At 54.7% G+C, this 26,494-nt stretch overlaps 2 protein-coding genes across 2 annotated transcripts; both read right to left on the bottom strand.

Moving 5' to 3' along the window:
* Window positions 1-5,245: 5,245 nt before the first annotated feature.
* Window positions 5,246-18,996, bottom strand: OSBPL7 (oxysterol binding protein like 7). The gene is made up of 23 exons (XM_081161303.1): window positions 18,821-18,996; window positions 17,310-17,467; window positions 17,091-17,216; window positions 16,836-16,889; window positions 16,131-16,244; window positions 15,670-15,780; window positions 15,439-15,556; window positions 14,798-14,901; window positions 14,347-14,439; window positions 14,130-14,262; window positions 13,960-14,054; window positions 13,688-13,783; window positions 12,853-12,990; window positions 12,197-12,290; window positions 11,332-11,579; window positions 11,003-11,140; window positions 8,445-8,508; window positions 8,251-8,329; window positions 7,171-7,315; window positions 6,929-7,073; window positions 6,719-6,845; window positions 6,386-6,508; window positions 5,246-6,232 (listed from the first exon to the last, which is right to left on the bottom strand). Exons 2-23 carry the CDS (start codon window positions 17,382-17,384, stop codon window positions 6,124-6,126), a joined length of 2,529 nt encoding a protein of 842 aa, XP_081017429.1. The 5' UTR covers window positions 17,385-17,467; window positions 18,821-18,996; the 3' UTR covers window positions 5,246-6,123.
* A 673-nt stretch (window positions 18,997-19,669) lies between these two features.
* On the bottom strand, window positions 19,670-26,366 carry MRPL10 (mitochondrial ribosomal protein L10). Its single transcript, XM_081161079.1, has 5 exons — window positions 26,290-26,366; window positions 24,339-24,508; window positions 22,645-22,809; window positions 22,248-22,392; window positions 19,670-21,460 (listed from the first exon to the last, which is right to left on the bottom strand). Exons 1-5 carry the CDS (start codon window positions 26,339-26,341, stop codon window positions 21,204-21,206), a joined length of 789 nt encoding a protein of 262 aa, XP_081017205.1. The 5' UTR covers window positions 26,342-26,366; the 3' UTR covers window positions 19,670-21,203.
* Between the last annotated feature and the right edge of the window lie 128 nt (window positions 26,367-26,494).

The raw sequence follows: 26,494 nt of genomic DNA, 5'->3' as shown, positions 1-26,494 counted from the left end.
CACCAAATTAGCCCGCCTCTGGGCACCCTGCCTCCTCACCTCTTGTGCCCACCCCTTGTCGCACTTCGGGACTATGCTGCCGCATCTCCCTTCGGTTGGGACATCCTTTCCCAGGCGTTCATCCCGGGACACCCCCCACACCCCCTGAGATGGAGGGGGCGAGGCCGTCGTGAGTGGCGGCCCAGGGTTGGGGCTCCCCCTCTGCAGGTGGAGGACCGTAGGTGCCCATGTTGGAGGAGGGACCCGCATTCGCGTGCGCGGGGACCCCGGCAACCCCCTTGGCCCGCCCGGGGCACCTGGGTCCCGGAGCCTCCCTCTCGCGTCGCAGCGCGGTTTCCCGCCGGCTGCTGACCGTCCCGCGCGGCCCGGGGAGGCGGTCGGGAGCCCGCGAGCTGACCCTGCCGCCGCCGAGGCCCGCGCGCCGCCGTCCCTGGTCCTCGGGCTCCGCCCCGCGGCCGCGCCGCCCGCTGCACCCGAGCCGCGCAGCCGGCGGCGGCTCTGCCCCGGAGGCGCCCGCGAAGCCCGCACCTCGCGGCCGGGGCCGCCGGTGTCGGCGCCAGAGCCCGCGCTGAAGGGGACGCCTCCGGCAGGGGCCCATTTCTGCGCCCTCTGCCTTTCTCTCTGCCAGTCGGGATTCCTGCGCTTCCAGAACTTTCTGGCCCCTTTAGCCAGGTTCCTCTGGGCGTCTGAGGTCGGCGGGGCAGGAACTTCCTGTAGCCCCAGGCTCCGTAACTGGGGCAGAGAGCCAGCCGGCTAACTGGCTTGGGGACGCTGTGTTCTGTCTCAGGGATTGACGGCGAGGGGGACCGGAAAGATGAAGGGTGCTGCCCCCCCTTGACCAATGCCTGAGTCCCCAACTGTTGGCCTAATTCATATGAAACCACCCCCTCCATATACATTAGGGCCTGGAAACATCTGTCAGTACCCTGGGGATTTTGTAATGACGTTGTTAATGAGACATGGGTAGCACTCTAGAACCCCTGCTCCCAGCGCCAAGCTCCCCCACTTCCTGGGGGCGCCCTGCCCCAGAGCCCCACGATGAGCTGACTCTGGTCTGTTGGGGACCTCAAGAGCTCTCAGTGACCCCTCTCTGCATTGGCCCTTAGGGGACAGGTGAGGAGAGGATGAGAGTGTGGCAAGAATAAGGGCGGAGCCCTGGCCAGTGTGGTTCAGTTGGTTGAGCCTCGCCCTGGGCCCTGAAAGTTTGCTGGTTTGATTCCTGGTCAGGGCACTTGCCCAGGTGGCAGGCTCCATCCCCCATAGGCATGCAGGAAGCAGCTGGTCATGTCCTGCTCTCACATCCATGTTTCTCTCTCTCTTCCTCTCCCTTCCTCTCTCTTGAAAAATCAATTTAAAAAATCTTTAAAAAACTACAACAAACTTAAAAAAATAAAAAGGGTGGACCAGTTCCTGAACCTGTTAGGCCAGGTGGTCTGGTTAAGTGTCTGCACCAGGAATAGGTGATTAGCTGAGCAAGACTTGGCCCAGAGCAGCCTGCAAGGGGCTTGCTGACGTCGAATTCTGCCCTCCATAACCACCTAAGGGGTGCAGAAATGGGTCGTAGGGGGGGGTTGCTAAGCCCACCTCCTTTTCTGCCCATGCTGGAACCAGAGGGTGTCTAAGGGGGGAAGTCACCTGTTCAATGGGTCCTTTCCAGGAAGGAGACATCATTAAGCTAATGATCCAGCCACAGGGCCCCTGAGTATTCCCTGAAGAGTCGGGACAGACCAGGTGACATACCCCAGGACCTTTAAGGTGCCTCGAGAGAACTGGGAGTAGAATAAGACAGTCCAGGGACTGACCAAAGCCAGTGGACCTGAGGTCACATGTTAAGACCTTTGCATCCTTAGCAGGCATCAGTTGGAAACACAGGAACCCCTGACTGCCTCCGCCACTGCCCCCACTGCTCTCCTCCGAAAGCAGTGCTGGTGGGAACCCCACGCGCTTCCACCTCGGCCACATGCCCGAGCGGAATAGGGAGGCAGGTGCTGGCCTGTCAGCCTCCTTTTGCCCTGAACACCCTCTCCAGCTTCACAGGGCCAGGTCCCTACCCTGACCTCAGGGAGGGGACATGAAATGCCCTGTGAGAACTGCAGAACCCAGTACATAATGACTCCACCCACCCCCTGCACCAAACTCCAGCATGGCCTCCTGCAGCCTGAGGCTGAGTCCCTAGGGTGACCCCAGTCTCCGTTACCATGCCTGCCTCAGAAAGCCTGATGCTGCCAGAAGAGTTTACTGTCTGTTCTAGCCAAATGCTGATGGTAGGCCCCTGACTTTCCTTTCTTAAGATATTTACTAAAAAAGGCCTACAAGCCCTTGCCAGTTTGGCTCAGTGGTTAGGACATTGGCCTGTGGACTAAAAGGTCCCCAATTAGATTCGAGGCTCAGCCCTGGTCAGAGCATATGTGGGAGGCAACCAATCGATGTGTCTCTCTCACATCGATGTCTCTCTTTCTCTCTCTCTCCCTCCCTCCCTTCCACCCTCTCTGAAAAGTAATGGAAAAAATATCCTCAGGTAAGGATTAAAAAAAGGGGGGGCCTACAGTTGTGACTCCTTCCTCTGTCCCTTTGAGGTACACAGGTATCTCCTACAAACCAGGAAGGCTAGGGCCTGTTTCCCATCTCCATGGGAAGACAGAATCCCGACATCATGAAGCCAGCCAGCAGGTTCCCCGCCTAATGGCATTCACACTGACCATTTTCACCTCTGAGTCTGCTGGAGCCGTGCTCGACCCCTCCCCACTCCCTCTTCCCTTTAAATGCCAGCCTCCCCCTCCATCAGTAGTCACTGAATAAAACCCACTTTCAACGCTCAACTGATGTCCCACTGTACTGATCTTTGACACCCAGCTCCCTGCCTGGTTCAGCACTCTTCCCCTCTCTGGTTTATTACAAATACACCTCCAAAACCACTCTCCAGAAGACTCAGGGGATTGGGGGTAATAAGTATTTCCAGCCTTTTTGCCCCTTGCAACCTAGGCATCTCCACCAGCTGTTCACTAGCTAAATTTTAAAATACACACACACATTTTCTCTTTCTGGATGGAGCGGTTGGGGTTGGAGGGCCCATAGTAGGTGAGGTGAGAACTGCCCCCTCTTGCCTGCCTCCCACTCCCTCTGCCACCACTGTTGGGCCCAGGGGTTTCCCCTGCTCTTTTTTTTTTTATATATATATCTTTATTGACTTCAGAGAAAGGAAGGGAGAGGGGGAGGGGGGAGGGAGAGGGAGAGGGAGAGGGAGAGGGAGAGGGAGAGGGAGAGGGAGAGGGAGAGGGAGAGGGAGAGGGAGAGGGAGAGGGAGAGGGAGAGGGAGAGGGAGAGAGAGGGAGATACATCAGTGATGAGAGAGTCATTGATTGGCTGCCTCCTGCACGCCCCTGACTGGGGATGGAGCCCGCAACCCGGGCATGTGCCCTGACTGGGAATTGAACCTCAATCTCCTGGTTCCTAGGTAGATGCTCAACCGCTGAGCCACGCTGGCCAGGCTCCCCTGCTCTTCAAGGTCTGACCTTCTTTGCTCATCTGGGGAAGTACGTCCCCAGCTTTACAAACTGATCTGTCCCATCTCCTACCTTTCCCAAGATGTGAGGCCATTCAGCCCACGTTCCTCCCCTTTGCCCTAGGCCTGTCGTATTCTCCACCCAAAACTGAGGGTCCAGGTCTGCACTGGGCTGCCCCAAGGTGCACTGGCGAGGAGTCCTCCTGTGTGCCATTGGACTGGACTGAGATAGGCTCAAGAATAGGGCCCACCATTCCTGCCTCAGACTAGACTTGAGCACCACACCCACAGCTGGTCTCCCAGTGGCTGGGAGGTGGCTACCACCCAACCACAGCTGCTTTGGGCCCTTCTCACTCTGTCCACAGAGCACAGTTTGGCCTGAGCACGTCAGCAATGACCCACCCTGACCAAATGAGGGGGTTTCTAAGAAGACAACGGTCCTCCAGCAGGAAAGCCCTCAACTGCTGCGCCCCAGCAAGAGCAAAGCAATCTGACCATTTCCCTTCCTGTTGAGTTGGTGCCCAGGCTGGGAGGAGATTGTCTGTCTCGATGGCACAAGCCACAGAGGGCTTGGTTCTTGTGGGCAGAGGTGTTGCTAGTTTTCCGTCTCTGTTTGAAAAATAACTGTGCAATTTGTTCTATTTGAAACTAATTCTTAAACTATGTGGAAGTTGAACACAGGCTGGCGGGTCAGGCTGTGTTGCTCTGAGTGGAAAGGGTGGGGGGAGGGTAGTGCACCTTGGTTTTTTTTTAAAAAAGTCCTGAATGTGTGCAGGCTCTGGCTTTGCTGCGATGGGTTCAGGTTTTCTGGTATGTGGTGTCAGGGCAAGTGTGTTTGTTTTAACTTCACACTCTCCGGAAACTGTGGAAATGCCCCCCCCCCAGGGTTGGGGGAGGGGGAAGAAAAGGGCTAGGCTTGGAAGGGCTACCTTAGCTCATGGGTCCCCTCTGTTCTTGCCAAACCCCAGAGGAAGCACAACTTGCTCTTGAGACATCCATTAAACTAGGGCAGGCCTGGGGCCTGCTGCAGTGGGGTGGGCTTGGGCTGAGACAACTAAAGAATTCAAGAGCTTGGGCCACTCCATATGGCCTCCTCTAAGATACAAAAAAGTCAAATGAAGGAACAAAGTGTCTGAACAGAGAGATAAGGCACTTAAGCAAGATCACACAGTTTTGAAATAACAGCTGGGCTCAGCCTAGGTGGTAGGGGAGTGAGAGGAACTGCAGCTTGGCCTGTTCTCCAGTCCCTTCTAGTCTCTTCCCTCCCTCCTACCTGTCCTTGAACACTCACTAATCTGGCGGTGGAGGTGGAGGCACAGCCCTGACCGAGGATGCTGGGTGTGGGGGTCAACACTCTGCCAGAGGGCGACAGGGACCACACTGTTTTCTGCCTGAGTTTGGATTTTTCCTCTAGGCACTCAGAAGCAATGGAGATATTTGAAGCAGGCACAAGGTGCAATTTTTCTCTTAAAATCTCACCCTGAAAGCCAGCATTACAATGGAAGTGCCTGGGGGCTCCAAAGCTACTGCAATAGAGCAGGAAAGGGAGCAGACTGAGGCTGGGCCCAGCCTAGGCTGGGTACAGTTTCTAGAAGGGCCAGAGCTGAGGGACACTTGAGGTAGTATTGACAGGATGTGAGGATTAAGGGAGGGAGATGACATCAGTTTTTTAGCCCAGAAAAGAGGGTAGCTGTGGGCCTTTGCTGAGCTTGAACACATGTGTTTAAGTAAATGGTCACAGGCCAAAGTTTGGGACAGTCTTTATTGGAGCTTGGAATGTTAGCAATTCTCCTTAGTCAGAGGCAGACTGTGAAAATGAGCAGCAGCAGCGGCGGACACCCAGGTCGGGGCCGCATGAGGAACCCTGCTCGCCTGCAAGCAGTACACAGGCACACACACACACACTCACACTCTCACACACACTCACTCCCGGTGGCTCTGAGGCCAGGCGTCCTGCCTGCTCAGTCTACTCCTGCTTCTTGGAGAAGCCTTGGCTGCTCTGGGAGGATCCTGAAGGAAACCACTTGGGACCAGGGCTGAAGGAGCTGTAAGCCACAGGTGTTTTGCAGTTCGGGGGACAGGGATCCAGGAGGATGAGAGATTGCCAGGGACCAAGCAAAGGGAGCCCCGCTGGACCAGGGCACCAAGAGATGCTGGAGAGGGGTGGGATGGGGTGGAAGAAAAGGTCGTCTCCTCTCCTTCACTCACCCCAACCACACAGCTGGGGCCAGAGCCCTGGGCTCAGAAAGCCTGGGGAGCATCCAGGGGTCCCCTGTGTCCTATGAAGGCACTAAAATGGGGAGCAGATCCTGGAGAGCCTGGAGCCTCCCCCAAGTACCCCAACAGGGAAGAAAGGGGGTGACAGAGCAAGAAGGGTCTTACATGCCGGTTACGGGGGCAATGAGACTAGGGAAGCACAAATCCTGTTTTTACCCCAAACATGGGGTGGGCGATGGGCTGAGATGTAGCCCCTCTGGCCAGCAGAGGGGAGAGGGCCAGAGCCAGGGCTGTCTCTCTGGTCTCCAGGGCAGTGAGTGGGGGAGCCTGGCCTCGTCCGTGGGTCCGTGGTGGGAGTGGAGGCAGGAGGGAGGAGCCGGAGCCTCCTGCCCCTGGAGCCAGGGCTACCAGAGCACAGCCCCGTCCAGGTTCCCGTAGCCTGGCTCGGCCCGCAGCCGCCAGTACGTGTTGTTAGTCACCCACCACTCCTTTCCGCTGCCATCTGTCTGCCGCCTGGGGGAAGAGAGCCATGAAATGAGAAGAGTGAACATCCAGAATGAAGGCCAGTTGGAGATGCTGCCTCCCAATGCCAGCCCCTTTCAAAGCAGGAAGGGGCCGGAGCACAGGGAAGCCTCAGCGGCAGAGACCAGGGCGAGGGCGCAGGACCTGAAGAAGCGAGCCTGGTGGACAATGTTGTTCTCCTCCATCACTTTGCGCCGGTCTCGCTGAAGCTGCTCGATCCTTCTCTTCTGGGCCTCGGCAGCCTGTATGTTCCCTTCCTCCAGGTACCTGAGAATCCAGACAGCCATCAGCGGAACTGTCCCCTCAGGGGCCCCCAAATCCGAGGCCTCTGTCTCCTGCCTGGCTCAGCCCCCAAACAGGCCCCATCTCCCTGAGGCAACTGAGGGAAGGAAGGACACAGTCGCAGCTCTATTTGGAAGCCCATGTGGGGGAGGGAGGAGGCTGGTGGTTCTAGGGCAAAGCCTACCCGGCACTGACCTCTGGTCTGGCCGGAGCCGAGTGTCTGTGGAAGGCAGTGACCGCTTCAGCTCTGCCGTTAGCTCATTCAGCTCCAAGGCAAACTGAGTGAAGCCGAAGTTTCGCTCATGGTCTGGGGGCATTGAGTCTGGGGAGAAGGCAAGGGCTGGGGCAGGTGGACTTCCATATCTTCCCTCACCCTGCCTAGCCCTCCCCGATCACCCCACTTACTGGGTTTCCAGATGCACTGACCACCAGGCAGGGATCCCCGGTACAATCCCTCGTTCCACTTCCCGAAGAGTCGGTGGAGGACACGGCCGCTCCGACTGAACACGGCACCCTGCACCTCATGGATGTTGGAGCTCCAGTACTTGGCCTGGGGTGGGGGCAGGTGGCTTAGGGAGACGTCCCCTCCCCTTCCCCTAGCATGAGCTGCTGGGGGTGGCCGGGCAGGGTCAGGGGCATGTGCCCACCTTGCAGAAGGTGATCTTGCAGTGACAGGAGCTGTCCTTTGTGTTCCGGATGAGGACCTCCCCATAGTGCTCAATCCAGCGCTGGCCACTCAGAATGTTGTGAATGCAGGACGTCACCTTGTTCCACTCAAAGTGGTCCCCAAACCTGAGGGAGACAGAGCATGGGAGGGCAGCTGGCTGGCCCTGGGGAACAAGCCCACCCTGAGCCGCGAGCCCCTGTTGCTTTGTAGCAGGTCATGTGGGTCTGTGGAGGAAACCCTGGGGTCCGGGCTCTGGCTCTGCTGTGAAGGGTGACTTCTTTACAAAGCACAGCAGCCTTCCCAGAAAATATTCAACTAACACATCTGCATTCATTAATAAAGCTCCTGAGTGCCTAAGTCATGGAGATGAGAACACGGACAGGGGCTGTGCCCTTGGATGCAGGGACGGTGGTGGCTCTGTTCTACTACCCTGTTTGCCCTCCTTCCATCAGTGTTACTCATTACAGTACTCATGTTATAGAAGAGTGAACTTGAGCTTCTGAGGCACCAAGTTTTGTTTTTTTTTTGCCATTTGCTGAACTAGTAAGTGGCAGAACCAGGACTCCCAGCCAGGACTTCTGGCCCTGAAGCCCACGCTCCCCCCACCCCTGACACTGGCCTCTGGGTAACTCCTGGACCATGTTGGGTAAGCCCCTCTGCCCTGGCTGTGGTCCCCACCTGTAAAGTGAGCTGTCTAAGGATGTTTCAAATGTGGTTGGTGACCAGTTCTGAGATCAGTTCAAGGGTGTGTTGGGGGGGGAGTGCATGTTAGCCTGAAATCTCAAATGCATTTCTTGCTGTGAGTCACAGTCAAAAAAGTGTGAAAGCCACTGCTTCAGATGACCTCAATGAGCCCTCCCAGCTCTACCAAGCTTAGATGTATCATCTTTCTCTATTGTAAACTGCTGCAAATAGAGGGGGGACATGTACAGACACCATCCCAATCCTAAGCAGCTTCAGGCCAGACCTTTCTATCCTGTCCCTCCCACCTCCCCTTCCTAGCCTGGAGGAGGGTGGCCTATGGACTGGGCCTGGCTGCTGAGCTCGTAAGAACACTCACCTAGGCAGGCTGACATTAACTGTCCCCACGGGCACAATCTCCAGGGATTTTCCCCAGAACTTGTTCTTCCACTTCATGTCTGGAGTTGGGTTGGGGAGGGAGAGGGACAGCAGTGATAAGACCAGAGTGTCCCAGCCCCTCGCCCATCTGCCCTTCACCCCCAGGTCCACCCCACCATGCCCCCCGTTCCTCACCTTGCCAGAAAATGAAGTTCTCAGACTCTGCATGGCACGCCGAGATGGGGGGGTGGTGGGAGACCTTGGTGAGCAAGGAGGTTCTCTTGAGGCTGCCCTTGAGGCCCCCGAAAGTCCCTTACCCCCACCCCCAATTCCCCTATGAACCAGAAGATCAGTTAGTTCCAGGTCTCCTGTCCCTGTAATCCTTGTCTACCACCCAAATTCCATCATTTTCTCTTTGTCCATGAGGCCCCTAAGTTCTCACTCACTCCCCTCCAGAGCCATCCTTGCCACCCCTGTCTATGGTGCCATTCAGAACCCCTGCTGAAGCCTATAAAGTTCTCTAGTGACAGGTGGGGACTCCACTGTGCCCTGCCTGACAGCCAACCCTCCCATGAGGAACCCCTTCCCTCACCTTCTTCTCTCCAAGGCTTCTATCACCCTGCAGCCTCGACATAACACCCTTGGAAAACCCTGACCTTGTGCTCCTGGGAACGGCTCCACATCTGGAACCTTGAACTCCTGTAGTTCCTGGGACCTCAGCATCACCCACAATCCCCGGAGAGCCTGTCTACACCCAAGCCATCCCCTTCAAACCACACTCACCCCCATAATCAGAGGGAGAATGAAGCCAGCAACTCCTTCCACCAATTTATGGGCTTCCACCCTGACCCACTGCCAGGCCAGGGCCCCTCTCCTCCTCCAAGCTGCCTCCCACTCTTTCCTGCAGGCCCCTCACTCCTCCCAAGGCCCCTCTTGCTGCACCACAGTCTTTCCCTCTATATATCTCTTTCTCTCCAAATAGAAATATCTCCTATTTCTTCTACCTTGAAGAAAGAATAAACCTTTCCTTTCTAGTAGGGCACATCTCTGCTCACACATGCAGAAAACAACACTGGCAGCTGCTGCCCCTCGGAGGTGCCGGTGGGGGTCACTTTCTACTGTGTATACTACTGGACTGTGTGAACTCATCACCAGGTTTTCAAAAACATTTAAAATCTAAACAACAACAAAAAAATTGCCTCAACCCTTTATCTCCCCCTCTGGCTGCTACCCTCTTTTCCTCCTCTTTTCTCCCATAATAAAATTTTTTGGAAATACTCTGCATTTCTCTCTCTCTAGTTTTTAAAATCCTCATTTGAGGATATTTTTTCCATTGTTTTTCAGAGAGAGTGGAAGGGGGAGGAGAGAGAGAGAGACATTGGCGAGAGAGACACATTGATTGGCTCCCTCCTACCCGCGCCCTGACCAGGGCCGGGCATTGAGCCCACAACTGAGGTATGTGCCCAGAATCGAACCTGGGACCCTTCAGTCTGTGGGCCAATACCCTAACCACTGAGCAAAACCGGCCAGAGATCTTTTTTTACTTCCACTTTACACTCACTGTAATCCAGCCTCGGCCCCCAGCCTTTGTCTGAAATCTCCCTTATCAGGATGCTAATGACAACCCTCCTCCAAGTCCAGTGGCCCGCCCCCCCCCTTCCCCTTTACCTCAGAGCTCTTCCACCTCCCGAGCCCACACTCCTCCCCAGGCCCTTTCTGGGAGGAGTGACTTCACCTGCCATCTAAGTGGTGACTTCCTGATCTGTTAGCCACCCCCACCCAGTGCTTTCCGAGGAGCTCCAAGCCCACATGCCCAGCGCCTGCTGGACGTCTCCTCTTGGAAGTCAAGCCCCCATGGACCAGGAGTCTCTCTACTTCAGTTACCTTCCTCACATACATTCCATCTTGCTAACTGGCAACACTACACACCCACCAAATCCCCAAATTCGGAATTCCAGGCCACCACAGACTTCTCCCTCTCATCAGTCGCCCCCCTATTCCTTTCTTGTAAGAACATTCTGTTGACCACTGAGTCCTGTCGAAGGCAATACATAAATAACTCTTGAATCCCCCATCCACCCAATCAGCTGCCATAGCCTAAGCGCAGGTCCTCATCAGCTCTTAGAGAAATGACTGAAATGGCCCCCTAATGGCCTTCTGTGACCACATGCCACTGCCTGAGTGTTCTTTATAAAGCGTAATTCTACGTATGTCACTCTACTGCTTAAAACCCTGCAATGACTCCCCATAGCCTTCAGGATTTAAAAACAACAAACCCCTCCTTACCTTCACCACCTACAGGGCTCCCTGGGGGCTGGCCCTGCTTTGTCTTCCAGCCCTGTCTGTAACTCCTTCCGATCATGCTCTCCCTGTTCCTTTATACTGTCTGAACATCCCATTCTAACCACCCCTTTTACTCTTGGCAAACTCCAATTCATCCTTCAAGACTTAGCTCAAGATCACCCCCTAGAGCGTGCCTTCCCAAGGGGAGCTGAATAACCTCCTGTGCTCTCCCATGATCCCAGCTCTAGAATGTGGCACAGTAACTCCTTGTTTCAAGTCCACCTCCCACACTAAGCGCAGAGCTCCTTCGAGTAGAGCCCTCTGTACCTCCATCATGTGGCCCAGCGCCTGGCACCAAGCTAAGGGCTCCATGCTCTCTCCCAAGCCCTGGCACCTGGCACCTCTGACGCTTAGGTGCTTCCCTGCCCCCACCACCCACGAGGCCAGCCCCCTTCTTCTGGGGCCCGCACCTGCTCACTGATGAAGCGGAAGCCTCGGTCAGGCCGCTCACACTCATAGGTCTCCCCCAGGACAGGGTTGAAGGGCTTGCAGCCTGCTCGGTGGTACGTGGAGGAGTAGGCGGAGACGGCGAAGGCTGCGATGTACACCTGCAGGAGGAAGGGCGGGAGAATGCCACCGGGAGTGGCGGGGATCAGAGCAGGAGACACCATCCCACTGCAAGCAAGGACTGGAGGACTTGGGCAGCAAGGGAAAAGCCCAGCCAGGATTTTCTGGGAGGCAGGGGCCCGCGGGAGGAAGAGGCAGCCTGACTGGGCCAAGGGTGGGTGGGGGCCTGTACCATGCGCTCGCAGGGGTCGGCGATGTGGCTGGCCTGGTCCAGGAGGCTGCTGTACTCAAGCTCCTCACAGAGCCGCTGCAGAGTGTTGAGTGGCTCATTGAGCTGCACAGGCATCGACACCTTTGACAGGTCCTTGCCGATGTTGTTACGCAGTATGTTCCACAGGCTCACGTCAGCCCCAGGCCCACTAGCTGCCGGCAGGCAGCGACGACGGGGTGGCCCTGGGGCTCTCCCTGGAACACACACCCCTGGAGCCCACCCCAGCCATGTCACTCTCTGGGGTCCAGATACATCAGGCCTGGCCCAAGGCCCGGCTGCCTCCCACCCCAAGTCCCAGTTTCAACTCACTGTGGGGGAGGGTGGCTGGGGATCTAATTCTTGACAGGCTCCCAGGGGATTTAGGTGGGCAGCAGGGAAACCCTGTATCCCAGAAGCCCTTTCTGAGTCCCCACCCTTGCCTTCTGTTTCTTTCATAAACACAAACTGATGTCAGGATATAGATTACTCAGTCCATTTCATAGATGAGGAAACTGTTTCCAACAAATAAAATTACATGTCCAAAGCCACACTGCTAAAAAGTGGCAAAGTGGCATCTTTTTCCTCTCTACAGGCCCTACCTGACCCTTTTCAGAAAACTAGAATAGAGGTCTGCCCCAGGCCAGAGCCTGTCTCACCTCTGGAGCCACTCCTGGAACATTCCAGAGCTCACAGTTTAGCCTTCCTCACCTCCTGGGGTCACCTCTAGAGTCAGCACCCACAGCCACCAGTCACCACAAAGGACTGCCTCTCCAAGGGGCCAGGGCTATGGACACCACCATTTCTCCACCACCTCCAGCCCCTCCCTGCCCCAGCACCTGGCTGGCACCTTTCTGATAGCGCTCAGCTCCCCTGAGGTCCAGCACCTCTTCAGACAGGCTGGTGGTGATTTCACTGGTGCATGACTCCTCCTCCTCTGAGCCCTGGGCCGGGACAGATGACAGGCCGGGCAGACTGGGCCTCCCCCGGGCAGCTGGGCAATGCCCAGGGCCTGGCAAGACTCTGCCCAGCTAGCCCTTTGGTGGGAAGGGGAAGAGAATATATTTGGGGAGGTCTGAGCCCTAAGACACTGCCCTGGAAGGCCTGGCATCACCTGCCACCTTGGGAGAGGGAGGGCCTGGCCCTATGACTGGGGTTAGGGACTTGGCAAGACACAAAGGGAAGCTGGGATTACTAAGATTGAGGGGGGCAGGGAGCAAGGAAGCACTAGGTGTGAAATGGGGTCACAGGAAAATGGCTGGGGTGGAGCTGAGACAGCAATTTCAGGAGAACCCAATGGGGATAAAGCACATCAAACTGGACAAGGGTCCCAAGCTGAAGTTTATGACCAGGACCCCTCAAATCCAGCAGGGTTCTATGTATTCCTAAAGATAGCAGCTGAGGAGGTTAGAAAGGATTTGGGAATCTGTAGGTTCTAGTCTCTGGATCCCACCCCTATATTCACAGGATCCCCTCCTTTTACTGCCAGCTTCCCGCCTCCCTCACCTCATTCTCAGAAGAGCTGGCGGAGAGAAGAACCTCACAGGCATCGAAGAACTCTGTGTGGGAGTCCGCGAGGGACAGCACGCTGCTCTGAGACAGCTGCGGGGTCAGCTCTCGCCCCTTCATGTACAGAGCTTCTTGCTGTGGGAGCAGGACGGATGTCAAGCCAAGCTGGAAGAGTCAGGCAGGGCTCCCCTAGCCTGGCAGCTCCCTTGAGAGGGAAGCACAACCAGGACTGAGTGTGAAACCTGCCGAGCAGAAGAAGCACACGGGGGCGAGCGCAGTGGAATGAACACCAGCGGGGAAGTTCCACAATAACTGCTTACACTTCCTGGGCACCGACTCTAAGCCCAGCTCCACGCCCTCTGCGTGTATTAACTCAATCAGTCCTGAAGCTTACCCTAGGAGGTAGGTGTACTTATTGCCCCCACTTTGCAGATTACAACACTGAGGCTCAGGGTCACAAAGCTGGCATGTAGTGGAGCCAAATTCAAACCCATGGAGGGCCCTGGAGTCTTTTCTCAGAACTCCTAACTCCCAGCTCAGCTGGTCCACAAGTGTGAGAGCCTGGGCCCACCAATGGGAATCTTTGAGTCTCAGGTTCCTCATCTATGAACTTGAGGGTAGGAATCACTGCCTCACAGGCCTCTGAATTAAGTGAAAGCATTCTGTACACTGTAAAGTAATGACCAAGAGGTGGCTGCTGCCAATGTTACATGAAAGGGCCTAGAGCTAGAATTTCTGGGCTGTTTCGGGTCTGAAAACCAAACATGCCTTCACTCCTGCTAGGACAGAAGGCCCAGGAGAAATGGTCCCCACAGCCCACCCTGGCTCCTACCTCCTCAGGGTTGAGGGAGCTAAAGGAGTCGGCTGTCGTGTCCGAGGAGATGGACAGTGAATGGAGGCGCCTTGGGCCAGCCGAGGCCTCGGAGACCTGCAGGGAGAGGGTGAGGGGAAAGGGTGCCAGAAGGATGAAGCCTGCCCTGCCTTGCCATGCGGAGACTGCCCCTGCCACACCCTCTCCCGGCCCAGACTTGTCATCACCTCCAGGCCTGCAGTCCTCAGTCTCAAGTCCCCCCTCCCACCGGCCACCCTGTCCCCAAGCCTCACCCCCATTCTGGACAGCTCGGAACCCTGGTGCAGATCCCTCAGTTGGTCCCGTTCAGCGGTGAGGGCAGCCAGGACACTGCTGAGGGAGCTGTGCACTGTGAGGGCAGGGGCAGGGCATCAGATGCCTCTTCCTCTCCCCCCTGCTCCTCACCACCCTCCAGCACACTCACCCTTTTGAGCCAGGGCCCAGAAACTGCGCTGCAGGTGGGCATAGTCTGGGGGTGGCAGCCCACGAGGTCCTGAGTGGTCCCGGGACTCTAGGTATCGAGACAGGTTGGGAACAGAGCCATGAAGACGACCAACCTGTGGGGGAAGAAGAGGGGTTGAAGGGGACAGTGTCCTTCAGAGCATCCCACCCCAGTGACTGGGGTGCACACCCCACCTCACCCGTCCAATGGTGTCGTCCTTGGCAAAGCTCTGCGTGCACCACATGCGGCTGGTCCGTTTCCCCTTCTTGGGTCTCTCAGTCGTCACTGAGGCCTGGCAAGTCAAGGGGAGGGAAGTTTCACTCTCGGGGTGGGGAAAACAGGCAGCAACCATCAAAGCCTGGAGGAGAGGCAGATGGCCACAGAGGAGGGCAAAGAGATAAGCGATATCCCAGAGAAAGAAGACCAACACCCTGGCAGACAGGAGGGAGGGGCCGCTCCAAAGGGACAGAAAGACAACCCCGAAGCATTGTGGAGATAGGAGGAAAGGCAACTAGGCAGATGCGTGCCTCTCCTGAAAACAGCAGTGACATAAGGGGGACTGGGGACCTGTCCCAGGAAGTGATGGGATGAAGGCAGCAAGCAGGAGAGAGGCCCCTGGGCAGGAACCTGCATCCTTCCCTGAACCTCACCTGGTGCGTGGGGATAACAGGGGCTGAGGGGATTCGGTGCAGGGACTCCAGGCTCTGGAGGAGTCTGTGCAGTTCCTGGAGCTTCCCCTGACACTCAGAGAGCTCTGCAGGGAGAATGAATGAGGAAGTCCTCCAACACTGGATGAGCACCCCAAAGCCTGGGCCCCAGCTTTCCTTCCTCCTCCACAACGTGCCCTGGCAGCCAGGGAAATCCTGACACTGTCCCCCCCACCCCTGATCATGGGCCCACAGCAGTTCCCAGTTCCCACCCTTAGTCTGGCCTCACACTGGTTTCCCGGGAAAGCCAGCAGCCCAGTCGCCACTGTCCCCACACCCCACCTTCACTCTGCTGCCTCACTTGGTTTGCACCCCCCTCTCCCCGGGCAACATCACAACCCGTACTCCAGGAGCCCGATTCTAGAACCCCCCTCCCTGCGCTCCTTCCCGCCACCCTCTGTAAGACAGGGACTCCCAGGACAGGGCCTGAGTAGATCCAATCAGCTTGGAGGCAGGGGCTGTCTCTCCATCAGACTGGGGCTCCCTGAGGCAGGGATGAAGATGGCATTTTGACATTTTCTCCTTCTTGTGACTGCTATGCCATCTAAACCTACCCACAGAGGGTGGTGCCAGGGGCCCCTCACCATGAGAGCAGCGGTCTAGGCCATCACTGCCCCTCAACCAAGAAGACACCTTCTCCCGAGGTCCAACCCCAGGTAGAGCTGAGGCACTAACTGCTGTGGGAAGCTGGGCACCAGGAACCTGTGGGGCGAGTCAAGGGTCAGGAAGAATGGTACCCATCTCCCTGGATCTCACTGTTCCCTGAAGCGTCCACACCCGAATCCCCACATCTCCTGCCCCAGGGCCCATCTTACCTTGCGGTGAGTGTTGCTGAGCAGGGGACCACGGGGCATGTCAAGGTGCTGGGCCAGGCGGTGGGCACGCAGCTGGGCTACCCACCTCTGGAACAGGTCCTGGGATTTGATCTACAGAAGTGATGGTGAGGGGGGAGGGACACATGAAAGGAGGACTGCTTTCCAGGGGCAAGAAGTCGGGGCTCTGGCCTCCAGGCAAGCAGGCTCTCCCTTTAGTGTCCAGCTTATGCAAAGGCCCCGGCAGGGGGGTAGAGCACAGCTTCCCCATGTCTGGGCTCTTCATTCTGTTTGTTCATATAACAACCAACAAAGGTGGTTTGCCATTGGCTATTGGACACGATGGGAGCTCCCTTCTTGTCACTCAGGGACAGACCCTCAGCCCCTCTCCCCCCCTCCTGTGTGCCCCATTGCTTCTTCCAGGCTGGGGGGCCAAGATACCAACTGGCTCTCAGGGATGTCACCTTGAGGTGGTAGATGTTGTCTTCAGTGTCAAGGTCAATGCGCTGGGCCTTTTTGTTGATGGACATGACAGACAATCGGACATCAATGGAGCCATGGAGCTTCCCCTTGGTGATCTGGGGTGGAGGTATGGTGGGGGGAAAAGGGGCTGGTTTCAGACCCCTGGGCCACAGAGCCATCACATCCATGAGGCCACTCTAGGCTCAAAGGCCAGGCAGCAGGGTCACTCTCATGACCAAGTCACAGTATCAGCAGGGGCCTCTCTGTTGTCCTCCTGTGCACAGAACTCAGAAGTCACATTCTGAGCACAAGGGAGTCACAGAGCAGGGAAAACTATCCCCATCCTCGGAGGTACACAAGACTGAGGAAGAGAGCACCCGGGCTGATAGGCCTTCCATTCCTTATTCCTAGCACAGGAACGGGACAAGGAGGAGGAGAAGTCCCTTTCTTGGGCACTTTTGTATCAGGTACTGTCCTGAGGGCCCTTAGCAAGGTGACAGTGACCTTACAAATGGGTGGTCACACTCCTGCTATCTTAGAAATGAGGGAGCTGAGGCCCAGGGAAGACACCTGCTCAAGACCCCACACCCAGGAATGGCGTACCTGGGACTCAGGCCCTGCTCTGGGGGGTTCCAGAAGCCTCTCACCTGCCCAGGGCATTTTGGGATCAGACTCCTCCCACTACCCCTGGCCAGGCCCCTACTCACATCTTGCCGTGTGGTTGCATAGCGAAGGATCCCGTCCTCAAGCACAAAGTATCTCTGTGAAGTTGTCCAGGAGGAACAGGACCCAGGTGACCAAGAGAAAAGGGTGTGGGGAGAGAGCAACCATACCCATGGACTTTTCTTCTCCTTCTCTACACAAACGTACATATACACACACACACACTACCACCCAGCAGCCTCCAGCATATCCCCATCCTGCCCTGAATCTGGCCCTGCCCTTTGCCCTGCCCAACCTACCTTGTGCCAGCCCTTCAGAGGCCACTTCCTCTTCTTGAGCAGGTGGCCTTCCTGCCTCTCGGGCATGATATCCCCTGCACCTTGCCAGCCCCGAGGCTCCTCCACCACCTCCCACAGCTCAGAGGCCTGCAGTCCAGGACAGAGTTGGGGAGGGGGTGGATGGTGATGCCCTTTTGGGCTAAATAAAGCCCACCCACTGTCTGCTTCCCGCCCTCAGACCTGCTGGGCACTGCTGGACTTTGCAGATTGAGTGCTCTCTGACAGCGAGGGAGGGCCCCTCTCTTGGAAGTCCATGGAGAAGGGAGTGGCCACCACTCCCTGCTGAGGACTCAGAGCAAGGTGAAAGGGGAAGGATGTCGCCTTGTCCTGAGGGGGCCCTTGAAGCAAGAGAGAGATCTCATTAGCACAGACCCTGCTATCACCTTCTCCACCTCCAACCCCTCCTGCACCCTCTAAGACACAGCACATCTTCTCGCTCACCTGTCCTGCCTCTCCTGAGTCTGTCCCTACCCCACCTTCCTTGGGTCTCCCTGCCTACACCTTCCTGCAGCCACGATGTGCTAGTTCAGAGAGGCAGGCCAGTGCCCAGAGAAAAGCATGGAAAGTTCACCCAGCCCCACCCTGAGCACACATTCTCGGGCCTGAGGAAACACTCAGTGCTTTCTCTGGAGGATTTCCTGGGGGTGATCAGAGGTGAGGCAGAGGAGTAAAGAAAGGGGCTCCAAAATAGGCCAGAGGAATTCAGAGACTAGACACGCAAGATCTCAATCCAGCTCCTCTTCCTTCAAGACCCCGGCACCTCCGCCACCATGGCTTGGAAGACTCCTCTGCCATCACACTCCCACAGAGTCCCCCAACCCCTTCATCCCAACTCCCCACCAACTGGTCCTTATATCCTCTAGTGCTTGGGGTCCCATTTTCTGCATTGGGAAACTGAGGCCTGAGACAGCCCCCATTGTTCCCTGTGCCTCCTCCCATCAAACCCCCCTAGGATGTTCACCTCAGACCCTCAGTGTCCCCCAAAGCCTCACCATCCCCTTCCCATCATCCCAGTGCTTGGGGTTCCTGAGAAGTACCACCCACCCACCCACCCAGAGAGGGGAGGGGACTGAGCCGATAGACAATGGGGAAGGGGGGTGCAGAGAAGAGCTGGCCAAGAACATGCCAAGGTCCGCACAGGTCCCGCAGCAGTGCCCACAGGCGCCCTTGGCTCCAGCCCTGGCCATCCTGGCTCCACCAGGAGATCAATAATGCATGAGGCTGTGTGTGTGTGAGACGGGGGAGGGGACTGGAGGGGCAAGGTTGGCCCGAGGCTGGGACACCAGCTCAGATCTTCTGTTGGAGCCTGTAAGCACCTGAGGAGTTGAGGCCAGAGGGAACAGGGACACCGTGGGGCGGGGGTGGCCGGGAGGTCGGGGCAGAGGGCCTATGCTGCCAGAGGCTGAACCAGGGGGAAAGCTCCTGCATTCGGCCATTGAAAGTTCCCAAATTCTCCCAGTGTTTGCTATCCCTGTGCTCTTTTCCTGGCCCGTGGGATCCTGGTCCCTCACTGCCAGCAGCTGGAGGGGGAGGCTCTGTCAGTAGAGGGTGTGGGGTCGAGGTGAGTCAGGCTGAGTGCCCTGTCTCCACCTCCATTCCTGTCCCCTTCTCCGGAGGAACAGACCCGCCTGCTTCAGGTGGGAGGAAGCCCTCTTGGTAAATGTCAGCGGATGCCAGCGTGGCCCCCTTACCCCAGGGTCCATGGACGCCAGTGCTCCTTGGCCCGCACACAGCTCTGCCTCTGAGTCACCGTCTCCGAGTTGCCCGCTCCCTCCTCATGGAGCTAAGTGGCAGCAGCTGCGGCAGGAACCAGGAAGGAAGGAGGCAGTGGAGCCTCCCCTCTAGCCGGATCTCCCCACCTTCCCCTCCCCCGCTCTTCCTCCCGCCAAGCTCTGGGCAGCTGCTCAGCTCTGCCCCCCTGCTCCCCGGAGGACTCAGGGCTGAGCGACTCCCCAGAGCTGACCGTGGCCTGGGAGTAGGGGCACAGTTCCAAAGGAACCAAGGACTGGGGAGCTGCTGGCCTAAAGCCAGTGGTGGTAAAGGGTTTTACTCAGACGAGTGCGGCCTTGACCCGTTAGTACCCAAGTTCATTTTCTTATTAACTCCTGCCTCTCATTTTACATCTGAAAATAGACTGCAAAATTTGGAGCCAGCAAAGGTTATCAGGTTGATGGGAAGGGGTGGATGCCCCTTTTAGACAGTGCCTAGAGCAGTCAGCAAGGGCAGTCAAGGCCTAAAAGGCCAGTAGGTGGCCCCCATAGAGGCTGTCACCGGTCCCATGGAGTGGAGGACTGAAAGCACCTATGCAGCCAGACAAACCCCGCCCCAGCCTGCTGAGTCTCTGCATTGGGAACAGGTCTGGGGCAGGAACCAGCTGGCTGTTAAGGACTAGCTGGAGCCAACTTGGGTACCCTCGCTTTCTGAGCACCTCTGCCCTTTTGCTGGAGTACTATGTTCAGCTGCTCAATTCTAATTAAAAATCAGCTCTTGAGAAAGGTTTAAAATTCATTGAAACGAATGTGAGACTGACAGCTTTAAGTGCAGTGAAGCCTTTTTCTGGAAAGTGGATTTTTAATAGCCAGTAAAAGATGCAATGTGGGGTTCTTCTTTGATCCAGAAATACTTTAGGCCACTTCCCCATCCATCTCGTGCCCACATGGCCTTAGCTGACTCTTCATGGTCTTATACATCTCTCAGGAGATGCCTGGGCTCTGCGTCATTCAGAACCTCAGCACAGCTCCAGCCACCCAAGGAGGGTGCTGTTGCACCTGGTGGTTCTGGGAGTCACCAACAGCACGGGGCATTGCTGGCCAAACGGCTCTGGCATCTAGGAGCCTCAAAGGCCTTTTAATTCATTTCACATTGATTATCTCTGGGTGTCCAGCACAGAGCTGGGCACTGTGGGCAGCTGGTCCTAGACCAGGCCACAGAAAAGCTACTGCAGATCACCACTGCCAGAGTGGTTCCTGTCTAGGACTTGGGAGACTGTGGCATTGTTCCAAGTCCAGGAGGAATGCTCAACAGCCACTTTCCCCACAGCACCCTTGCGTCCACCCAGAGCATGCTCGTTAAACATCCTGTAGTTAAATATCCTCTCCCCTTCATTAGGAACTTTTGCTCCCCAAGCCTTAAATGCCTTCTACTTAAGAGCCCCCAAAACCTCTCATTGGCACAGAATCCTGGCTTTCCCCCAGCTCCTTTGCTCAGAACCACCTAAGACATGTTAGCTACTGGGCAAAGCTGGAAGCTTCCTTCCAAAAGATACACATGTAAGAAATGTCATTTGTGGGAGTAGGGACAGGGAGGTAACAGGCTTGGAAATGGGAAGAGGGAGGATTTTCTAGGAAGAGAAGTGAGAGTCAGAGGTGTCCCTGAGGATAAGTCTATAGGGAAGATAAGCTTGTATACAGCAAGACAGACTAAGTAAAATGCATTTCTTTTCATCATAAAGCAGTGTTTCCAACCTTTCCACAACATGTCACACCCCAACGGTGAATTAACATCCAAGCCCACCTGGGACCTTAATGAGGAAGCTCTAGTGTAGAAATCCAGAGCATGGTCTTCAGAGCAGAGAGAGCTGCTTCAAGTCCCTGTTCTGCCACTTACCAACTGCATGACCTTGGGCAGGCTCTTTAACTTCTCTGCCCAAGAAATAAAAGAATACCTAGGAAGTGGTTAGCATACAGTCTGGCACAGCAGGCTCTCAAGAGAAGCCATTCTTAGCATGATTACTTAGTTGAGCTTTCTGACAACGAGGGCATAGGCTGGGGAGACATGTGCGAGGGACAGTGAACACGAGGCAGAGGATAATATCCTCATCTGTTCAGCTTCTCTGCTTCGAACCTGGAGAGCTGAGACTTTGCTCTTGTCAGGTCCCAAGTTAGAAAAACAAAGGGCAAAGACAGTGGTTAAAAGCCTCCATTCTGAAATGAAATCTTTCTTCATTGGAGGTCATTCTCAGTAGAAGCCAGGGAACACATGCTACTCCCACCCCAAGTTCTTCCACATCTCCAGAAGGACAGCACAGCCACTGGGGTAGGGTGTATTTTGGGCAGGCTGGGTACAACAGGCTGGCTATGAGTCCGTAACAGGGTCAGGAGGATCAGGCTGCCTACTGGCTGGCACAACTGAGTCCCCCTCATGTTGCTGTCTGACATGCTGATCCAACAGGGCGGTCAGATGGAGGGGCTGGTGCTGAAGCAGAGAGTGGGTCTGGGCCATGAGGAGGGTGAGCCCCCCTACCAGCTCCCCCTGCATCAGGGCCAGGCTGGGAAGTTTGGAGTAGTTGATGAAGCCTTGCCTGCTGAGGATGGTGTCATCAATGCAGCCACCTGGAAAAGCACAGGGTCAGGTGAACTCCCCACAAATGCCTTTCTTCTCTGAAAACAACATTCCAACCCTAGGAATTGCTCTCCATTACCCTTCTCCACCTCCCAGCCTTCCTCTATCTGGTTCCCACTTGTGCCCCACCCACTCCCACCATGTTTGGGACTGATCCCCTCCCCCCCTTCCTAAATCTCTAAAACATCCTTACATAAATCATTCACCTGGCCGGACCCCCACTAAAGCACTGTTTCCTAAACTTTCTTGAAGAACCATGGAGTATGTGTTTGTGTGTGTGTGGGGGGGGGGGGGGGGTTATAAATACAGACTCCTGCCCCTTCCCACAGAGACATATGAAATCAGTTTTCTATATAGAAATAGTACCTCCAGGAATTCTTAGCATCAGGGGAGTCTTAGAAACGTTGCTCCCTGTTCCTCAGCACCCTTTACTTGGGCTATTTGTTTTAAGTATCTTTGTCTATGTGGGTTTTAGTACCTACTACCTACTCCACTGCTAGATTCAAGGTGTCTGAACTTCCTCCCCCAGTGGAGTTCTCTGCCTTCCCTAATCTTCCCTCCAATGCAGAAGTGATGTAGGGCAGTGAGCCAACACAGGTGTTAGAAGACAGGCAGCCCTCAACAAAAGGTGCTGTTGACTCTGGCCCCATCTGTGAGAGGATGTCCTCTCCAAGGATGTCCACAGTTTCACCCACTCATGCCTAGCAGATGGCACTAGGCTGCAGTAGCACCCGATCCCCTTCACCCCACCCCCAAGAGGCAGGGGAGCTTGCTCACCTAACAGCGGCAGGAAAGGCACACCCTTCAAGATTCGCACCATCTCCTTGACTTTGGGCTCTTCACTGACTAGGAGCAGGTTGTGGCCCACAAAAAGGGGCAGCAGATTTTGGTACTTGGAATCCTCCAGGAAGGGCTTCAGGACCTGGCACAGCAGGAAAGAAGGGTTTATTGGCAAGCAGGAGGAAGAACTGCCCACCTTGGTCACAGGCCACATTAGGCTAAGGGTGCAACCAGAGGGTTTCCTCAGCCCCTAATCGCAGTTTGGGCACCAGATGAGAGGGCTGCTGGTGGAGAGGAGGAGTCGTAAGTGCCCTATCTGAGGAGAGATGCTGGGGTCTGCGTTGGCAGGAGAGGGGGAACATGGGCAGAGCCGATGTACAGGGCGGCTCCCTACCTGGTTAGGGAAGACCTTCATCAAGATATTGTGTTTCCGCAGCCGGTGTCGCATAAGAAGCTTGTCCTCAGCACTCATAGCCACATTCTGGCAGACAGCTATCATTCGGTTGTCTCGGAAAACTGCTGCTATCTCCCGACGGAGGAGGCGGGTGAGGCCTGTCTCCTGAAGTCAGGAAAGGATGACCAAGGGGACATAAGCTGCTTCTTCTCCTTCCCCCTCTATTACCACAGGGATGAGTGCTGGGCCTCCAATGATGCCCAAATGTGGGGGAAGATCAGGGTACAGGGAGGTTAGTTGGGCCCTGACTCCCAGAGACATGTTCCATCTCCCATTCTATCCTATCATTGTCATTAGATAATTGCAGTCATTAAGGTAGTGTTTTTGAAACCTGAGAACACTGAGTCCCCCCGAACTGGTCAGCTGTCTGACCCAGTCAATATTATTTGACCTAGAAGTCATGGTGCTATTTGCAGAATTCCATGAACATATTAATACATGCAAGGTAAAATAATGGAAGATTCACTACTGTGCCAGATTCTAGTCTAGATTCTAGATCTGCCCTGTCCAATACAGTAGCCACTAGTTGCATGTGTCCATTTCTATTTAAATTAATTAAAATTAAATACAATTAAAAATTCAGATCCTCAGTCACACTAGCCTCCTTTCAAGTGCTCGATAGTCATACATGGTTAGTAGTTACCATATTGGACAGTCAGATATAGAACACTGCCATCACCCCAGAAAGTTCTGGAGCATGGTGCTGTTCTAGATTCTTCTATAGTTATGAGGTAGCAAGCACCATTGGCTTAAGAAAAAATTATGAGGGAAAAACTTAAGTTGGAAAAGTCTATTCCATGATTTTATTGTTGTCTGAATTGGGGGCTATCAATCAATTTTTCTACCAATCAATTCTGGGTGGGAAAAAGCTAAATCCCGCTGAAAGAGTTCCAGACAAGGAAACATGATTTGCCAAGCAGTCTACAGGCTGACCCTTCACGGCTCATTTCAGATAGCTCTTTGCTTTCACAGGGAGAAAACCCAGATGGGTGGGTTCTGTCCGGCCATTAGTCCTTAAGGGACCTCTGCCAAATGACTCATATCGCCTTTTGCATCGGTTTAACATCTGGCCTTAAATCCTACACCCTACAATTGCTGCTCACCTCCCCACATCCCAGACTCTAGCAGAAGAAAGCTAACTAGTCCTTAAGCAGCACTAGCCAACTAGAAACTAGAAGTTATTAGATACTACAATAACAGGAACCACGAGGGAGTCACAAATTTTCCACTGGTCTTTCTGTTCTTTTTAAAAACAGAAAACCGCTATCATTCTTCTAGGAAAATGTGGAAGCTTCAAGTCCTTCAAGTCAGGACAGATATATTCTCCCCAACTTCCCTCCCCAGCTCCCCCCCCCCCACACACACACACACTTGGATAGCTTCCACACACATATTTTTGGAGACAAGTTAGAAATGAAGGAAATTCAGGAGACCCATCCAATCCACAGAGCCCAAAAGGCCAATGCCAAATCAAGCGCAGATTTCATTTTGAAGTATCTGGGCCATGGGGTCAAAGTGAGGAAGTAATGATGTGGATGACCATGTGCTAGAATCCTTCTTCACTAGGGCCATGGATATAAGATCATTTTAATCACCATACCACCACCAAGTAACATGCCCAGTCTTCTCCTTACCTCCTGGGAAGGCTTGGAAGGAGGTGTCAGGCATCTAGGATTGACAGCAGGTTTGGGGGGAATATACTCAGTCACAGCCATTAGTTTCTGCCGTTCAAAGTGCATCACACGGCGGTGGCGGGTAACAGCCTTGGAACCATGGCGGACAGTCTGGAGGGTGGGCAGCCGGCCTGGGAGAGGAAATAGCAATGCAGTGAGATGCAGCCTCTTGGAGGCCTTAGTCTGCCCCAGATGGAGCAAAAGCCCACCCTCTGGGCACAGACAACCATGGCTCACAAAGCTAGACTCAGTGCAAGAGTGGGATGAAGAATCTCCTGCTAGAAATCCTGAATCCTCAAACCTTTTCTAATAGCTAATCTTAGTTCAGTTGCTTGACCCTTTGAGGCTCCCATTTCTCCAGCGCTTCTTTATGCAGAGGGATGGGGGGGAAAGATGAGAATCAAAGAGAAAGTATTTTGAACACATTAAAAAGAGGGAGAATAAACTTTTTCTTAAATGGCCAAATAGTAAATATTTTAAGTTTAAGAGCCAAACAGTCTCTGTCACTACTACTCAATTCTGTCAACGTACCATGAAAGCAATCATAGATAATATGTAAACAAATAGATGTGGCTAAGTTTCAATAAAATTTTATTTATAAAACAGGTGACCAGCCCTGCCATAATTTGCCAATCCCTGGTCTAAACAAGTGGTGCTTAAAGTGTGCCCCCATCCCCAAACCAGTATCAGCAGCACCATGGAACTTCTTAGAAATACCAGTTCTCAGGCCCATCCTAGTCCTACTGAGTCAAAAGGTCTGGAATGGAGCCCAGCAATGTTTGAATAAGCCCTCCAGGTGATGCTGATGCCTGCTTAAGTTTGAAAAACACTGCTCTAAGCACTGCTCTGAAGCCTTCTCCCATGATTTGAAGAAATGGGAGGAGCTCCCCCAAACAAGTCTCCCTTCCCTCTTCTCTTTTTTGCAAGCATTGCTGGAGAACAACCCTCAGAAGACAAGGGAGCCACTTGAAAGTACTGAGCCAAAGTGACCCCTTCATTCTTGACAAAAGAATGCAAGTTAGAGCTTCCCACTTTCAGCCCTTCCCAAGACCGAGATGAGATCTCAGGGAAAGGTTCAGCCAGAAGGTGGCTCTAACAGTCAGAGAGTATGGAGAGTTCTTGGGGTGAGAGGTTTTATTGCCAGGGGCCATAAAACCTAGATGGAACCAAATTTTAATCTTTCTTCTCCCGGTTACCAGCTGTGACCTCGACCAGTCACTTGACAGGTCTAAATTTGAGTTTCTTCATCTGTAAAGAGGGGATGAGAACACCTTTTCATAGGGTGCTCTCAGATTTAAATGAGATAATACCTGTAAAGCATTCATTACTGTACCTGGCGTATATTGTGTGCGCTAAATCATTCATTAAACAAATACCTACTGGATGCCTAATAATGTCAAGCATTATGGTACCTGTTGTTTATGCTGAATGAACATGGTTCTGCCTTTATGGAGTTTAAAGTCTAAGAGAGAGACAAATAAATAAATGCAAAATTACAGATTGTGATGGGCTAAAGGGTCGATAAACACAGTGCAAGTTACAGATTTAACAGGGGAACCCTGCTTTGCAGAGGGTGGCAAGGGCAGGTCTAAGGAAGTGACAATTAGGCTGAGACTGTAAGGAGACAGTGCCAAGGTCGGGGCGGGGAGTGGTCTAAGCAAAGTAAACTGGAGGCGAGCAAAACCTAGGCGATGATTTACAGAAACCCATAGAATGCAGGGGACCTGGGGCATAGCCAATAAATACTGTTTATGGTCGGCGCTGTTGCTGTTTGCGGTTATTAATAGATTCTGGGGTCATCGGGAGCTATCTGAATCAGAGATTGCGGGAGGGAACCTATAGCAGAGGAGGGGAGACGAGGATTAGAGAGCACCGGCCGTAACACTCCGTGAGGACCTGGGCCTCTCCTTACCCGCCTGGGGCAGGAGGCCGCCTCGCAGAATCCCAGCCACGGCCGCAGCCATTGCCACCGAAAGCACCGACGGGAGCCGCGCGAAACGGAAAGAGCTAAGGATTGTGGGAGACCTGGGGCCGGAAGCAGACGGAGGATCGGCCAACTGGAGCAGTACTCCGCATGCGCCGCGAGCCCGCCCTCTCCAGCGCCCCACCTGGCGTCG

This window comes from Miniopterus schreibersii, assembly GCF_964146895.1.
Source record: "Miniopterus schreibersii genome assembly, chromosome: 16".
Taxonomy (NCBI): Eukaryota; Metazoa; Chordata; class Mammalia; order Chiroptera; family Miniopteridae; genus Miniopterus; species Miniopterus schreibersii.
This window is presented reverse-complemented; position numbering and strand designations above follow the sequence as displayed.

Coding starts and splice junctions, on each gene's coding strand:
- OSBPL7 (XM_081161303.1), bottom strand. CDS start 17,384: ATGGACTTCCAAGAGAGGGGCCCTCCCTCGCTGTCAGAGAGCACTCAA. Junction 15,557..15,669: donor TCAGCAACACTCACCGCAAG/GTAAGATGGGCC, acceptor CTCGCCCCACAG/GTTCCTGGTGCCCAGCTTCC. Junction 13,784..13,959: donor CCGAGCTGTCCAGAATGGGG/GTGAGGCTTGGG, acceptor CTCTCCCTGCAG/GTCTCCGAGGCCTCGGCTGG.
- MRPL10 (XM_081161079.1), bottom strand. CDS start 26,341: ATGGCTGCGGCCGTGGCTGGGATTCTGCGAGGCGGCCTCCTGCCCCAG. Junction 22,393..22,644: donor TGAAGGTCTTCCCTAACCAG/GTAGGGAGCCGC, acceptor CTGCTGTGCCAG/GTCCTGAAGCCCTTCCTGGA. Junction 21,461..22,247: donor GCCTTTCCTGCCGCTGTTAG/GTGAGCAAGCTC, acceptor GTGCTTTTCCAG/GTGGCTGCATTGATGACACC.